The sequence below is a fragment of the Schistocerca americana genome, chromosome 9, assembly GCF_021461395.2.
Source record: "Schistocerca americana isolate TAMUIC-IGC-003095 chromosome 9, iqSchAmer2.1, whole genome shotgun sequence".
NCBI classification, from domain to species: domain Eukaryota; kingdom Metazoa; phylum Arthropoda; class Insecta; order Orthoptera; family Acrididae; genus Schistocerca; species Schistocerca americana.
The window spans coordinates 206956422-206974299 of NC_060127.1; the positions used below are offsets into that span (position 1 = coordinate 206956422).

Below are 17878 nucleotides of genomic sequence, written 5' to 3' on the forward strand. Positions count from 1 at the left end.
GTTAAAATAAATAAATCAATCAATGTGAACATTTTCTCACATCCATTGTGTTTTAGGTTGTTTTTTGTTAGGGGCATGCTAGATTTTGTGTGAAAATTTTTCCCAGTGTGGTATGACAGTGAACTGAGCCCTTGTGGGTAAGTTAATGCTGTCTTTATTTTCATTGGCTTGTAGCTTTTAAGCACAAATTTTGTCAGCTAAGGTGGGATTATAATCATTTTCTGGTATTTTTGTTAGTGTTTCTAGTTCATAAATTGTTTCCTTTAGTTATTGGATATTTTGCTAGTCCCCCAATGCAGGTCTGTGATTTGGATTGCAACAGCTATTATGAATTTGCAGTGAGTAGTTGTTTCGCTAGAAGCTGTTTAATCAGTGTGTTACTAAATTTTTGTGGTTTGAGATTGTAAATTTTATTTCATTATGCTGCTCTTGATAGATTGTGTGGTATTTGTTGCAAGCTATTTCATTGCAAGTGAAATTTATGTAATTTTTTTTCTGTGTCTCCAGATCAAACTAGGGTGTCATCTACATGTTGGTATTGTGTAAGAAAATAGTAGCTAGTGCACCAGCAATCAATTTTCCTTTGTAAAACTGTACTGTGAAACAAGTTTGAAGATGTCCACATCAAACAATGCAAAACTTCTTTCCTTGGGTGTAACAGTCATGTACCTTAACGGTTGATGAAACTATTTAAATTACCAAACATTATTTACATATACATCATAAAATGAGTGAAATAGTAATGAGGAATTTATTATTGTTGTGTCTTCAGTCCGAAGACTGGTTTGATGCAGCTCTACATGCTACTCTATCCTATGCAAGACTCTTCATCTCCAAATAACTAATGCGACCTAAATCCTTCTCTGCCTACTGTATTCATCTCTCTGTCTCCCTCTGCGATTTTTACTCCTCCTTCTCCCCCCTACACCACCACCACCACCACCACCACCACCACACTTCCCTCCAGGACTATATTTGGTTATCCCTTGTTGCCTCAGAATGTGACCTATCAACTGATTCCTTCTTTTGGTGAAATTGTGCCACAAATTTCTTGTCTCACCAATTCTCTTCAGTACCTCTCATTAGTTACGTGATCTACCCATCTAATCTTAAGCATTCTTCTCTAGCAATACATTTCAAAAGCTGCTATTCTCCTCTTGTCGAAGCTGTTCATCTTCCATGTTTCTCTTCAATACATGGCTGCACTCCATACAAATACTTTCAGAAAAGACTTCCTAACACTTAAATCAATGTTAACAAATTTCTTTTTTTTTTTTCGGAAATGCTTTCCTTGCTATTGCCAGTCTACATTTTATATCCTCTCTACTTCTGCCATCATCAGTCATTTCACTGCCAAAGTAGCAAAACCAGCCTTACTACATTGTGTCTTGTTTGCTAATCTGATTCCTTCAGCATCACTTGATTTAATTCAGCTGCATTCCATTATCCATCTTCCGCTTTTGATTATGATCATCTTATACCTACCTATCAAGATGCTGTCCATTCTGTTCAACTGCTCTCCCAAGTCCGTTGCTGTCTCTGACAGTTACAATGTCATCGACAAACCTCTAAAAGTTTCTATTTCTTCTCCCTGAACTTCAATTGCTTCTGCAAATATTTCTTGGTTTCTTTTAGTGCTTGCTCAATGTACAGATTGAATAACATGGGGGATAGGCTATAACCTTGTCTTACTCTCTTCTGAATCAATGCTTCCCTTTCATGCCTCTCAACTCTTACATCTGCCATCTGGTTTCTGTACAACTTGTAAATAGACTTTCACTCCCAGTATTTTAGCCCCGCTACCTTCAGAATTTCAAAGAGAGTATTCAAGCCAACATTATTGAAAGCTTTCTCGAAGTCTGCAAATGCTACCTTTCGTTAACCTGTCTTTTAAGATAAGTTGTATGGTCGGTATTGCCTTGTATGTGCCCACATTTCTCCAGAATCCAGCCAGCCTGATCTTCACCAAGGTTGGCTTCTACCAGTTTTTCCATTCTTGTGTAAAGAATTTGTGTTAGTATTTTGCAACCAAGAAATATTAAACCGATAGCTCAGTAATTATTCATGAGCCAGGAACTGCTTTTATTGAAATTACTACACTGTTTTTTAAGTCTGAGGGTATTTCGCCTGTCTCGTACATCTTGCACACGAGACGGAAGAGTTTTGACATGGCTCGCTCTCCCAAGGCTATTAGGAGTCCTGAGAGAATGTCATGTACTCTCAGGGCCTTGTTTTGACTTATGTCCTACAGTGCTCTGTCAACTTCTTGTCGCAGTATCATATCTCCTGTCAAATCTTCACCTACATCCTCTTCCATTTCTGTAGTATTGCCTGCAAGTTCATCTCCTGTGTATAGACCCTCTATATACTCCTTCCATCTTTCAGCTTTCTCTTCTTTGCTTACGGCTGACTTTCCACCTGAGCTCTTGATACTCGTGTAGCTGAATCTCTTTTCTGCAAATGCCCCTTCAGTTTCCCTGTAGGCAGTATATATCTTTTCCTTGGTGATACATGCTTCTGCATCCTTACATTTGTCCTCTGTTATAGTATTAAAATTAGCATTCCCCCATAACTATTTCATATTCAGCTACAAATTATATGTACTATGCTGAGCAGTGTGTATGAAAGACATTCCTGACTAGGTGGTGCCAAACCAATTTTGAAGTGCACATATCTTGACAACAATCTGTGGGCTTTATAAAAACGGGAAATATTATTAATGAAATGTATTGCATCCATTAAAATATTTTATAGAACTAATATGTAATCAGATTTCCATTCAGTTCTGTCTGCTTCCAGGTGGGTAATCAAAGCTCGTGTTGTAAATAAGACACCAATAAAAACTTGGTCAAATGCAAGAGGAGAGGGGAAACTATTTTCAATGGAATTGGTGGATGAATCTGGGGAGATACGTGCAACAGCATTTAAGGAACAGTGTGACAAATTTTTTGACCTCATAGAGGTGAGTGAACTGAAACTTTTGTTGAACATAAACGCAGCAAACCATGACTAGTCACTTACAAAATATTTGTTTATTTCCCTAAACTTGTTTTTGAGCCTTTTCAGGCTCATTTTGGGATTGGGCATGTTGAAGTTACAGGTTTCTGTGTGATGGGTTCTGGCGTGTGGCAGTATGGACAATTGTTAACATACAAATGGCAGCTTTCATTTTCATGGCCCATCAGTCACAGAATTCAATATAAACACAACCACCAGACATCTGCTAGCATCCTGCAAGGGTTATACCTTTATCAGAATAACAATGATTGATAGCTAATAGTTAACAACAGGACAACAGCCATAGAAATGATCAGGAAATGATATTGGTTATGACTCGAAGCCAATACCATTAGTGTTAATTTGTTTTCATTGTATGCTTTGTCTCTGTGTGTAGCCTGTTTGTTCTACATGACGTAATCTCACAGGTTAGGAAAGAGATTAGGATAATAACAGCCTGCAAGGTGAACTTATTACCAATGAAATGATGGCAGACTTTGATGATTCCCATCTTACAGATGTGACATTGAAAGTAGGACAGAAATCTCAGTTATTTCAATAAATAAATTTTGTGTGAAGAAATGAAAGCAACAAGTAGATGAAATCATTTCCAGTCATTGAGGAGTCTCATTGCTGATAAAATCTCACATTATTTACTTAAATAATAAGCAGGAATATGTGAAGATGTTTTATGTACCATATATGTTGACACTTTTCAAAATTCTTATTTTTGCTTGTAGCATACCATTGGATAATCATGGACAAAATAGACAACTAGTTTATTACAAAGCAAAGTGTTGCCATGGTTCTTCCAGAAAACAGTTTCATTTTCAGCTTCTTATTTATGAGTAGTGTCTCGCTCTTTGTATGAAATGTTGCTTCTGAAGTGCAATTGTGAAACATGCACACCATTGCTTTCACATTTATTAATATATTGTAACTTGTTTCAGGTGGATAGAGTGTATTTTATTAGTAGGTGTCAGTTGAAACCAGCAAACAAGAAGTTTACCAGTGTGAATAATGATTACGAAATGACATTTACGGGTGAGACAACTGTTGTACCATGCCATGAAGATGTTACTGATATCCCTCACATTACCTTTAATTTCGTACCTCTGAACAAGCTCGCTGAAACTGATCTCACGGCAATTGTCGGTAAGTAACTTTGTCTGTGTGAGAGAGCATACTTTTTGTTTTTGAATAGAATCTATTTCATTTCAATCACTAAGATTTATAGTTAAAGCCAGAATATGAAACTGTAAAATGTGTAAACCTCTAAATGAAATAGAAGAAACTGTAAATAAAACATTTAGGACTGGTGGTGTTCTAAAGCTTGTGTAATTTTCAGAAACATCTTATTTGTATGAGCACCCCTGGACATCATTTAAAAACTTCATTGTTCAACTGATTTTGGATTTAGCCCATTGTAGTGGGAAATAACAAGAGGATAAAATGCAGTAAAACAATAAATTGATTGCAAAGCTTTACAATAAAACTTCACAAGAAATTGACAAAATCGAGCAAATATTGGTGTGAGGCTTAAATTGTATTTATCTTCTATCGATTATCCCCACATAACTGATGTGGTTGTATTTGTATACGTCATGAACTGAAAAATTGCATTACGTTTTCTGTACATTTGTACTATAATGTACCTCATGAATAATGTGAACAATACACATTATAAATATGGTAATGGAAATAATTCACAGAATGTAAATGTGGACAGAGTAAAAGTGACAGCTGACTATATAGTTGAGGCCTTGATTTATCAATAAGCACTGAAACAAGACTGAGAATTTTGCTGATCTTTGAAAGTTATGTTTCTCTTGAACTAACAGAAGTACTAACAGAACACACGTGCATTTACTCGGTTACACATGCACAGCAATATTGTGCCCTCTGACTGCATTGTACTGGCGGTGAGGGGTCATATCCAGTGAAATTGATGAGGGGGCAGAGTATTACCGATAGCTGGAAGGGAGTGGCAGCAGGCACACAGGACAGGAATGGGCCACTGTCGGGCTCACAGTGGTGCAGGCAGGGGGAAGTTGGATGTGGCACACAATGATGTGGATGATGGGACTGGGAGGGGGAATAGAACCGCTGTCTTACGGACAGCATGTGGAGTCTAGAATAAGCTGAGTGAGGGGCCATGGGGGCAGGATTGGACGTGGGGTTTGGGATGGGCTAGCAGTGACAGAGGCCAGGAGGGTTGTGTGTTGAAAGATGTGTAGTGAGGGCAATTACTGTCTGTTCAGAGAAGTTACTGTTGATGGGACTGGATCCAGATGGCTCGGGCTGTGACCAGCTAGTGATAGCATTTGTTATAGTCTGCAAATCGTTGCTCCACCAAGGGGTTGACTTTGTCCTCAAGATTGCCGATGGCCATTCACTCTTGTGGTCAGCTAGTTACTTATCAGCTCCCCCCCCCCCCCCCACCCCCCCCCCCCACCAAAAAAAAAGGCTGTGTTATGTGACTGCTTTCACAGATGACCTGCCTCCGATGGGGTGAGATGCGCCTGTGGTGGATCTGGATTATGTTGTGCTTCACTAGTGCGTGGGACAGGTCTCAGACCCAGGTCTCACGTATGTATGGCCGGTTGCTCGAAGGGTTCGGAACAGCTGTGACGTAAGGTGGACATTGTGTTATGATTCTTGTAGTCAGTCATTATGATGACAGGTGGCCAATGCTAAATAGAAACACACATTGCAGGTTTGGCAGTGAAGTTGGTAAGGAGCTGGCTGAATAGTCTGTACCTGCAATAACTGAAATAATTAGTAGTCATAGGTAAAAATAATATATATTGTACTTGTGTTACAGCCTTGTTCATATGCTGCATACATATAATTACAAACAGATATCTAGAGAGGCATTACTTACGACATACTTGACTAAGCACCTTGTTAGAGGTTGCTTCCTATCAGCTGAAGGCTATGCTACATTCCTACTTGATGTCCCGAGCAAGAGTGGATGAGAGCTCGCTAGATACTTGTCACAAGCCACGGAGCAGCACTAGTCACGACTTGCGGTTCCAGCAATATCTATTATGGACTGCGGTCGATATCTGCAACCCCTAACAAGTGTGGTATCAAATGTTGATACCACACATTGTTTTCTAGACTGGGTGGATGACAGAAAACCTTTTGGGAGACAGCAGTGTATCGTGACACAGTTCACAGGACCAATTATCGTCAGCCACTTTTCCTTCTAACCTAGCTTCCCCTTCCTTGCTCCCTTTCTCTGGTCACCCATTCCGTCGGATATGATCTGTCACCTCAGTCGGGCTGCAGTGTCTGTACAGTGTAGTCGGTCAAGACATTGTGGCTGTGTGGGGTGTATGTGAATTCTGTTTCCTCAAGAGGAAGATGTGTCCAAAGCTTAAGGTGTACTGACCTACTCAGTCTAGTGCATGTATTGGTGACTTGACACCTCAACTGTGTGCTAACGTAATACTTGTGACAGAAGCTTAGTGTTTTATAGTAGCAACAGCTCACAACATTCGTCCCTGCAAATGTACCCTCCGTTAGCGTGTATGCATGTCTATTAAGGGGTTGCTAATGCTGCTTGCAAACATGTGCTTAGACCACTTAATTTGTGATCAAAAACAGCTGAGAGACCAGTAACAGCAATACAAGACAAGGGCAAAGTGTCGCGTAGTTCCTCTAATTTCCTCTTCAGAAGTATGCATGCTACATTGTGTAGAACTGATGGTTTGGTCACAGTTAAAAGATAAAACAGTGTGTAAATAACTAAATATGGCTATTATGTTAACAGTAATAAGTAAGGAAACACTTCATCTCCCTGTACGTAGGAGCGGAGGACAGCGAAATGCTGAATGCCCATGGCACTACCTTTCCCAACACCCAACGGATTCCAAACCAGCCACTTCCTTCCTAGTCCCCATGACCAACTGTGTCCTTGCCCACAATCACTTCTTTCTGAATGTATTACCTACAAACAAATCTGGGATACTGCTACGGACACCTGCATGGCACCATCCTATACCAGCCTTCTCATGGGCCATCTAGAGGAATCCTTCCTAAAAACCCAGAATCGAAAACCCCTCACCTGGTTCTGATTCATTGATGGCATCTTTACTCTCTGGATCGAAGGTGAGGGCACCCTATCCACATTCCTTATAACCTCAGCAACTTCTCCCCAATTTGCTTCACCCGGTCCTATTAACCCAACAAGCCACTTTCTAGATGTTGACTTCCACCTCAAAGATAGCTGCATCAGTACCTCCAGCCATATCAAACCTACTAACCACCATCAATACTGCCACTTCAACACCTGCCACCATTCCATACAAAGAAGTCCCTTCCGTACAGCCTAGCCACCAGTGGTCATTGCATCTGCAGTGACAAGCGGTCCCTCTCAAAATATACCCAGGGTCTCACTGACCGTAATTGTCCTCCCATCCTTGTACAAAAACAAATCTCCAGTGTCTTATCTTTCTAGTTTCTCACCACTTCCCAACATCTCCATCATCCGGCCACAGAGTAGCATTCCCCTCGTAACTCAGTACTACCCAGGACTGGAGCAACTGAATTACCTTCTCTGCCGGGGTTTCGACTACCTCTTGTCGTGCCCTGAAATGAGAAATGTCCTGTCCACTATCCTTCCCACTCCTACCACAGTGGTATTCTGCCATCCACCGAATCTACACAATATACTCTTCCATCCTTACACAACCCCTGCTCCCAATCCCTTACCTCATGACTCGTGCCCTTGTAATATATCCCTTACCTCATGACTCGTGCCCTTGTAATAAACCTAGGTGAAAGACCTGTCCCATACTTCCTGCCACCAACTATTCCAGTCTGGTTACCTATCCCATCAAAGGCAGGGCTACCTGTGAAACAAGTCATGTGGACTATAAGCTAAGCTGCAACGACTATGCCGCATTCTGTGTAGGGATGACAACCAACAAGCTGCCTGTCCACATGAATGGCCACCAACAAATTGTGGCCGAGCAACAAGTGGACAACCCTCTTGCTGAACACACTGCCAAACATGATATCCTTCATTTCAATGACTGCTTCATAGCCTGTGCCATATGGATCCTTCCCGCCAACAGCAGCTTTTGTGAATTGTGCAGGTGGGAACTTTCCCTGCAATACATCCTATGTTCCCGTAACCTTCGTTAGTCGCTGTCCTCACCCATTCAGCCCCTTCCTTGTTCCCATTCCAGCACTACATAGCCATCATTCCACCATCACATCCAGTCATTTTATTTCTCTCCTTTTCCACTGCTCCCACCAACTCCCCACCTCTCCCCTGCCCTCTAACACGCAGCACTTCACTGTCCACCACCCCCACCATACTATTCCTCCCACGTCAAACCCCAGCCTCCTCTTTACCCCCACCCAGTGGCCACTCCCGTCATGTACTGGAGCTGCTGCTCACAGTATGGTTTCAGTTGCCTGAGACTGCAGTTGTGCGTGTGTGTGTGTGTGTGTGTGTGTGTGTGTGTGTGTGTGTGTGTGTAGGGGACGGGGTAAAATGGTGCCAAGTCTTGCAAGTTTCTGAGTTTAAATAATATTTGGATATCTAATCCGAAACATGAAAAAAGTATATATATAAACTAAATTATTTGTCATTCACTGCATTCAAACTTAACAATGAAACAATTAGTGGATGTAAGTGGAGTGCCAATTAAACTTACGAATTGCAGTTAAAATGTATATTCAAACATCACGCATCAGATTCTCTTAAGCAACTATTTATTTAACTCATCCAAATACAAAGTCCCGTAGTGCTTCAGTTTCGCAGTAGTCCAACAGTTAGTCCACAAAAAATATGACAATCTGCATGTAAAAAGGAATTTTTAATCTCCATGGAGCCCATCACCAAAAGCAGTACAGATAATTCCAGGTCTCATCCACTGCTCATAGTCTAAAACCCACAAACATGTAGAAAAAGGCAAAGGACCCAGGTTCGAGACACAGTGCTGCACACAGTTTTAATCTGCCAGGAAGTTCCGGTCTTAAAGTATTGACCTACAGTCAAACTTAGTCATCAGAACAGCACACAATTCTAAGTTCCAAGCTACTGTCCAGAGACTGTCACTTGTAAAATGATGATGTATAAAGTCTCTGCAGCTCTTGAACTTAATGCTAACCAATATAGCTCTCAGTTCCTTGAGTGATCAGCAACCACTGTACGCAGGTTTTCTGATGCTTGAACTTAACACACACAGACACACATTTATTTAATCATATGGTTAGGCACGCCCCTGGGCAGACTGTTCGTTGGGTGCCGGTCTTTCAATTTGACACCATTTCAGCGACCTGCATTCGACTTTGATAATGATGACAGAACAGCACCCAGTCCCTGGGCAGAGAAAATTCCCCGACCCAGCTGGGAATTGAACCCGGGCCCAGAGGATTGACAATCCGTCATGCTGACCATTCAGCTACACACACACACACACACACACACACACACACACATGTGCGCATGTATGTGTCACTCAAAATCATAAGAAGATAATTGAAAATAAACAAACATATTGAGTATTCTCATGCACTCTTTTCGGTGGTTTTCTTTGAATTTACATGCACACCATACTTCAGTGATGTGTATCTGAGTTAATGACCAAATGATTAATTAACTATTAAATACCTCTGTCTTCATGTGTGATGCATTGAGCGACATGGATCGGTCATAGGTTATGCAGTTACATATTACATGAATCTTTGGAGGATTCAGTTTTCTGGTGGATTTGCATAATTAAATGTGACTAAATGAAAGTGAAATATTGTCCTACAGAGGAAAATAAAATACAGTGACGAGAACAGACTGCTTCATCTGTTATCTGAAACTTCATTTGCAATCAGGGTTATAAACATTCACAGGCTACTAATTTTTATGGGTATTTTTTATTAGTTGTATGAAACATTCTCGGACTTCTTGCCACGAAGTTCAGGGTAACACATCAAGCTTTCTGCAGTTATCATTATCATCTTCATCAGAGACAACTGACTGTCAAAACTGCTGCTATAGTGGCCTTATATAGCACACAGATGGCTTCTAATTGGTTGATAATTCTGTTGCAGATAGTGTCACGTCTGTGCTAGTGGTGCCACTGCTCCTGTCTAGCATAAACGTTGCAACAAATATTGCTACTGCTTCTGTGTCGAGAGATTGCTTCCACTTGCTGCTAAGATCATCTCTGCTGTCTGGGTTGACGCTCTTCTCTCACATTTTTACTTCTAAAGCCTCTTTAATGACAGAATCCCAGTATGGAGGAACCTAGGACAAAGTTTTTATTTCATCAAACACAATTTTGGTTTTGTGAGACTACAGATTTTCCAGTTCTCAATTTTTAATATTCTGTTGATGTTCTGCATAGTGGTCGGAAATGGTACAGCTGGACTGGCCGATGTAACTGCTCTTGCACTCAAAATGGACAGTCAGTTGCCCGTGATGAAGATGGAAGTAATTATCAAAAACTTGAGATTTTACCCTGAATTAACATGGCAAGAAGTCAAAGAATATTTCATGCAACAGTGCTGTCATGAAAGATTTGATTCTCATGTTTTATATGTTTTGAATATAATAGAGGGAAACATTCCATGTGGGAAAAATGTATCTAAAAACAAAGATTCTGTAACTTACCAAACGAAAGTGTTGTTACGTTGATAGAAACAATAATAACAACAACAAAAAAAACACACACACAAATTTCAAGCTTTCGCAGCCCACGGTTGCTTCATCAGGAACGAGGGAAGGAGAGGGAAAGACGAAAGGATGTGGATTTTAAGGGATAGGGTAAGGAGTCATTCCAATCCCGGGAGCGGAGAGACTTCCCTTGGGGGGGAAAAAGGGACAGGTATACACTCTGGCTCCTACCCTTGTAACCACCCCGGTGTAAAACCTGTCCCATGCACCCTCTCACCACCATCTACTCCAGTCCTGTAACCAGGAAGGTGTACACGATCAAAGGCAGAGCCACGTGTGAAAGCACCTACGTGATTTACCAACCGACATGCCTACACTGTGAAGCCTTCTATGTGGGAATGACCAGCAACGAACTGTCCATTCACATGAATGGACACAAGCAGACAGTGTTTGTTGGTAATGAGGATCACCCTATGGCTAAACATGCCTTGGTGCACAGCCAACACATCTTGGCACAGTGTTACACCGTCCGAGTTATCTGGATACTTCCCACTAAAACCAACCTATCAGAACTCCGGAGATGGGAATTTGCCCATCAATATATCCTCTCTTCCCGTTACCCACCAGGCCTCAACCTCCGCTAATTTCAAGTTGCTGCTGCTCATACCTCACCTGTCATTCAATAACATCTTTGCCTCTGTACTTCCACCTCGACTGACATCTCTATCCAAACTCTTTGCCTTTACGTATGTCTGCTTGTGTCTGTTATGTGCGGATGGATGTGTGTGTGTGTGTGTGTGTGTGTGTGTGTGTGTGTGTGTGTATACCTGTCCCTTTTTCCCCCCCAAGGTAAGTCTCTCTGCTCCCAGGATTGGAATGACTCATTACCCTCTCCCTTAAAAGCCACATCCTTTCGTCTTTCCCTCTCCTTCCCTCTTTCCTGATGAAGCAACTGTGGGTTGCGAAAGCTTGAAATTTGTGTGTCTGTGTTTTCTGTTATTGTTTCTATCAACGTACCAATGCTTTTGTTTGGTAAGTTACAGAATCTTTGTTTTTAGATATATTTATATGTATTGACTTACGCATAATTTGCTAACTTTCACAGTAGTTTAAATATTGTACGGAAAGTTCTGAAGGAATGTAAATAATTCGAGAGTAAAGGGAACAACTCAGTTGTCAACAGGCACACAAAGTAAACGGAAATATCTGTAGTTGCCCTCCACAGTTCCGTTGGCTTCAAGTATACTTCTACCCACTGACAATGTCTGTGTCTGCATTTTGACAACTGTCACTCCTCATACACCAAAATGACATATCAGTAGTGATGAGAATTCCCTCGCCCAGAATGCTGAAGGTCTCGGGCACTGCACTTGCCACCTGATATCATCCCAGACTGTAGCAGCTGAACAGTCGCCAGGGCTTAGACTATTTATCATTTTACCCAGAATTGAGGATTCTAACCAGGATCTTTCCCACCCCCTCATGAAGTGGTGTCTGCTGTCCACCAAATCTGCACAGTATCCTGGTCAATCTCTGTGCCGGCCCCGCTCACCTAGGTAAAGACCTGTCTTGAGACACTGACACAACGTACCTACTCCAGTCCCATCGTGGGCTTATCGTACCCCATCAGGGACAGCAACACCTGTGAAAGCAGCCATGCTGTGTGCCAGACCTGCTGCAGTTTCTGCACAGCATTTTATGTTGGTGTGGCCACCAGTAAGCTGTTTGCCAGAATTAGTGGGCAGCACCACACTGTATCTGGGAGCAGAGTCGACCACCCTGTGACGGAACACTGTGCAGAGCACATCTCACTCGATTTCAGTTGCTGCTTCATAATGTGTGCCATCTAGATCTTTCCCCACACAACCACCTTTTCTGAATTATGTAGACGGAGTTTTTCACAACAATGCCTTTGTTACCATAATCCACCTGGCCTCAATCTCCACTAACCCTCTGCTTTTGCACCGTCTTCCAAACACCCCCACCCCCCCCTTCCTCTGTTCTGTTACCCCCTCCCGAACCACTCCTACAGGCCACCGGCTCTGGTGCCCGTGTGCCGCATTCGTACCATACCTCGCGCACCTACCAGCTCTCTTTGAGCCATCAGCCACCTTCCCCCAGCCCCCCCACCCTCTCTCTCTCTCTCTCTCTCTCTCTCTCTTTCTCTCTCTCTCTCTCTCTCTCTCTCTCTCTCTCTCTCTCTCTCTCTCTCCCTCCCCCCCCCCCTCTCTCTCCCCCCCCCCCCCCCCCCCCAACGTTATTTCTCTCCTCACCCAATCCACGTGACACAGCCCCTGTGACCGAGCGAGGTGGCGCAGTGGTTAGCACACAGGGCTCGCATTCGGGAGGACGACGGTTCAATCCCGTCTCCAGCCATCCTGATTTAGGTTTTCCGTGATTTCCCTAAATCGTTTCAGGCAAATGCCGGGATGGTTCCTTTGAAAGGGCACGGCCGGTTTCCTTCCCAATCCTTCCCTACCCCGAGCTTGCGCTCCGTCTCTAATGACCTCGTTGTCGATGGGACGTTAAACACTAACCACCACCACCACCACAACCCCTGTGTCAACAGCTGTTGGCAGGCCCTGATAGCTGAGCAATGGGCATTACATTAAAACTTCTTTAGAAATAACCTTCTTTTTGAAAACTTCACATTACGTGCTTGATAAATTTGACAAACTAACATTTATTTCAAATGTGAGTACACTATGTCTTTTAAAACTGTGATTATGCAACAAGCCACCATTAATCTTTTGTTTTATTTATCTGTGTGCAGATGTCATTGGCGTACTAAAGGCAGCTGGTGGCGTTGAGGTTTTCACAGCTAGAACAACAAACAGGGAAATGAAGAAACGTGAGGTTACCATTGTTGACCAGAGCAACACTGCGGTAAGGAAGCTCCCGTAATAGGTTAACAAGTGTAGAGCTTGTAGCCTGCTTAACTTGAATACTAATTATTTTCTGTTAATTTGCAACATTTGAGCTCTGTATGTGGCTGTTTTATTGTTAGATTCATTGGATATTTCAGCACTCTGTTTCATTAATACTTTCTTTTGTAGAACATAATTAGGTATAGTGTATATCAGCCAGAATAGTTTTGTCTTAATAGATTGCAAATTGTACTTCACAAATGCTATTAAAAACTATTCCTTGACTGCGAATGCTATTCATGTGCTCTCTCAAAATAATTTAATACCTTCACAGCTTATCTATTCCTTCTTATCATTTTTAATGCATGGTGAGAAAAAGTGGTAAACATTTTTTTCCCCTCCAAAGTAACGCTAATCACATGTTTATGGCATTATAAAATCAAAAAAGAATTAATCTGACATTGCAGTTCCAATAAACTTTTGCTCTTTTAAAAAAAGGGTTTGATAAATACAGGATAATCTCACTTTCACATAATGTTTCCGTATTTCTTGGGTTCCATTAAATTTGCTATGTTAAAAGCATTAATTTGTGCCCACTTCTGTGTTATCAGATTTATAAGTATCCTATGATTTAAGCAAACAATGTTGATGGTGGAGAAAAGTCTTTCACATAAAATGACACTAGCGTGGTGGTGGTCTTTACACAGACATCACGCCATGAGCTTCCCTCTATCTAGATCTGCATCGGTTATTTGTCATTGTAAGTCAGAACAGTTAATGGCGCCAGTGGAGCATCCGCTGCTGCTGCTGCTGCTGTGGCCAAGCTAACAGAATATATTAATTATTCACTCCGAGGGGGCATCTGATGTGGTGGCTCACAGGAGTAATTTTCAATACAATTTGGAAGATGATGTACATCAATATTTATTTGTCTCCAGTGACAGTACTGTCCACTGTGATTACTGTAACCACATTATTTCAGTGCTACCTTCACCTTGTGATTATAATTACACACAGTGGATAATCACTGTCCAGTATTTGTAACTACTAATACAGTTTGGTTTACTGTACATGGACACACTAAACACTATCATCAACTAGCTAAGGTTGACAAGGTTGGGTGCACTAAGAAAGCTTTAGATATACACAGAGACTGTTTGATATGTTGCCACAGCAACTCCCATCAGCCACCGAGCAGAGAATCTTAATTGTGTGTAGTGTTGCTCGTAGCTAATACATTTATGGCTGTTAGATGTTCAACAACATTGATTTTTCTGTTTGAGTTTTAAGGTGCAGAATATTATAAATGTAGGTGCGAAGACAGTTCAGATGGAAGAAAAAGTAAAAATTCTCAGGGAAGCTGTGATTCATCCTGGAATGTGTGTTGAACTTGCACGTAGTGTAGGGAGACTTGTGTCCACACTGAATACCATCAATAAAAAAAGTAACTAAGTTTTGGAAAGTGCAAACAAATGTGGTTCAAATCCAAGAAGAAAGAACTACAAAAGTTACTTCAGATATGCAGAGCTGGAAGAAATTACAAAGAACTGGTTTCAGAAATTTTGTTCAAACATCCTGGTGAACGGTGTGATACGTGAAGACGCTGGAGATGGGCAGTATACTCATAATTGAGGACTTATTCACATCTGTGAGCAACAGCCTTGCCGCAGTGGATATACCAGTTCCCATCAGATCACCGAAGTTACGCACTGTCAGGTGTGTGTGGCACACGGATGGGTGACCGTCCGGATCGCCGTGCACTGTTGCCATTTTTCGGGGTGCACTCAGCTTCATGATACCACATGAGGAGCTACTCGACCGAATAGTAGCGGCTCCGGTCAAATAAAACCATTGTAACGACAGTGTACTGACCACACGCCCCTCCTGTTGGCATTCTCAGCTGGGGCTGACACGGCAGTCAGATGGTCCTGATGGGCCACTTGTGGCCTGAAGACAGAGTGCTATCCACATCTGATAGGTGGGTTTAGTGATTTAAGACGTGGTGTAATGTGATTACAAAGTTGTATGTGAAAAAGAAAACAATGTGAACAAAATACCTGTTGGTGGATGGATGAGTGGTAAGTTAAAAGAACTTAAACGCCATTATGAACAAAGGGCATAAGTATAGTCTTCAATATTCTTCTGAGTAAAACACCTGCATTTAAAGGCAGAAATTGCCACAGAGGAAACATAATAAAGTACACATTACGGTAAGGTTATACATCGGTGGTGATGGTGCTGATAAATTGAAGGCCTTTGTGATCAGGGAATCAAAGTTGTTTTAAAAATGTGCCAACATTGCTCACAAACTGCAACACTCAGGGGTGATGTCAGAAGCATTTGAAAACAATTGAATATTCTAGATGCAAAAATGGCAGTGGATTAAAAAATTCTGTTAGGTAATTGTAGCTCAGCACATCCTAAAAATTTAAATTTACAGAAGTACTATTATTTCTTTCCAATGACGATCATCAACCATGTTTTAAAAACACGCACAAGATCTAAGATGCAGAAGGAATTAACTTTGATGGAAGCTGGAAGGAACCCTGCCTCTTTTGAAGTGTATATTTTGGATGCTCTGCACCAAACAGGGTGGTCCATTGATAGTGACCAGGCCAAATATCTAACGAAATAAGCATCAAATGAAAAAACTACAAAAAACGAAACTTGTCTAGCTTGAAGGGGGAAACCAGATGGCACTATGGTTGGCTCGCTAGATGGCACTGCCACAAGTCAAACGGATATCAACTGCGTTTTTAAAATAGGAACCCCCATTTTTCATTACATATTTGTGTAGTACATAAAGAAACATGAATGTTTAAGTTGGACCACTTTTTTCGCTTTGTGATAGATGGCGCTGCAATAGTTACAAACATATAAGTACGTGGTATCACGTAACATTCTGCCAGTGCGGACAGTATTTGCTTCGTGATACATTACCCGTGTTAAAATGGACCGTTTACCAATGCGGGAAAGGTAGATATTGTGTTGATGTATGGTTATTGTGATCAAAATGCCCAATGGGCGTGTGCTATGTATGCTGCTCGGTATCCTGGATGACATCATCCAAGTGTCCGGACCGTTCGCCGGATAGTTAAGTTATTTAAGGAAACAGGAAGTGTTCAGCCACATGTGAAATGTCAACCACGACCTGCAACAAATGATGATGCCCAAGTACGTGTTTTAGCTGCTGTCGTGGCTAATCCGCACATCAGTAGCAGACTAATTGCGCGAGAATCAGGAATCTCTAAAACTTCGGTGTTGAGAATGCTACATTAACATCGATTGCACCTGTACCATATTTCTGTGCACCAGGAATTGCATGGTAATGACTTTGAACGTTGTGTACAGTTCTGCCACTGGGCACAAGAGAAATTATGGGACGATGACAGATTTTTTTGCACGCATTCTATTTAGCGACGAAGCGTCATTCGCCAACAGTGGTAACGTAAACCGGCATTATATGCACTATTGGGCAACGGAAAATCCACAATGGCTGCGACAAGTGGAACATCAGCGACTTTGGCGGGATAATGTATGGTGCGGCATTATGGGATGAAGGATAATTGGCCCCCATTTTATTGATGGCAATCTGAATGGTGCATTTTATGCTGATTTCCTACGTAATGTTCTACCGATGTTACTACAAGATGTTTCACTGCATGACAGAATGGCGATGTACTTCCAACATGATGGATGTCTGGCACATAGCTCGCATGCGGTTGAAGCGGTATTGAATAGTATATTTCACGACAAGTGGATTGGTCGTCAAAGCACCATACCGTGGCCCGCACGTTCACTGCATCTGATGTCCCCGGATTTCTTTCTGTGGGAAAATTTGAAGGATACTTGCTATCATGATCCACCGACAACGCCCGACAACATGCGTCAGCGCATTGTCAATGCATATGCGAACATTACGGAAGGCAAACTACTCGCTGTTGAGAAGAAATTCAAAAGTTATTTTAATCCACATCTAGTGTATAATAATAATAATAATAATAATAATAATAATAATAATATCATCATCATCCAGTTTGTTGTCTGTTATAACATGTCATATATTGCAGGGTGTGTGTCTGCTACTTTTTGGAAAACTCTTGAGTGCTGTGGCATATAAAAGGTTTCGAACAAATTTCTGACAAAAGTGCTTGTAACTGAGTAATGTTTTTCCTCTTTAAATTGTAGAATACCATGTTTGATTCCCACTAAGCAGCTTTCTTCATAACTTTTATTTGAACTCCGTATTATCAAATTGAAATGTTTAGAAATATGTAATTCTACTTCTTTTAATAAAAGTATATTATTTTATTTTTACTCACTGATTGTGTAATGAAGCTTGGGCCAAAAATTCAAAATGTTTTGCTGTTAAATGAAACAGTTT

At 41.4% G+C, this 17878-nt stretch overlaps 1 protein-coding gene across 1 annotated transcript in view; it reads left to right on the top strand.

Moving 5' to 3' along the window:
* The window catches only part of LOC124550875 (replication protein A 70 kDa DNA-binding subunit), a 74943-nt gene that overhangs the window by 36831 nt on the left and 20234 nt on the right, over positions 1 to 17878 (top strand). The window contains exons 6-8 of the mRNA XM_047125626.1: positions 2800 to 2962; positions 3948 to 4152; positions 13401 to 13513. Of these exons, the coding sequence (XP_046981582.1) occupies positions 2800 to 2962; positions 3948 to 4152; positions 13401 to 13513 (481 nt within the window). The remainder of the gene's footprint in view (positions 1 to 2799; positions 2963 to 3947; positions 4153 to 13400; positions 13514 to 17878) is intronic.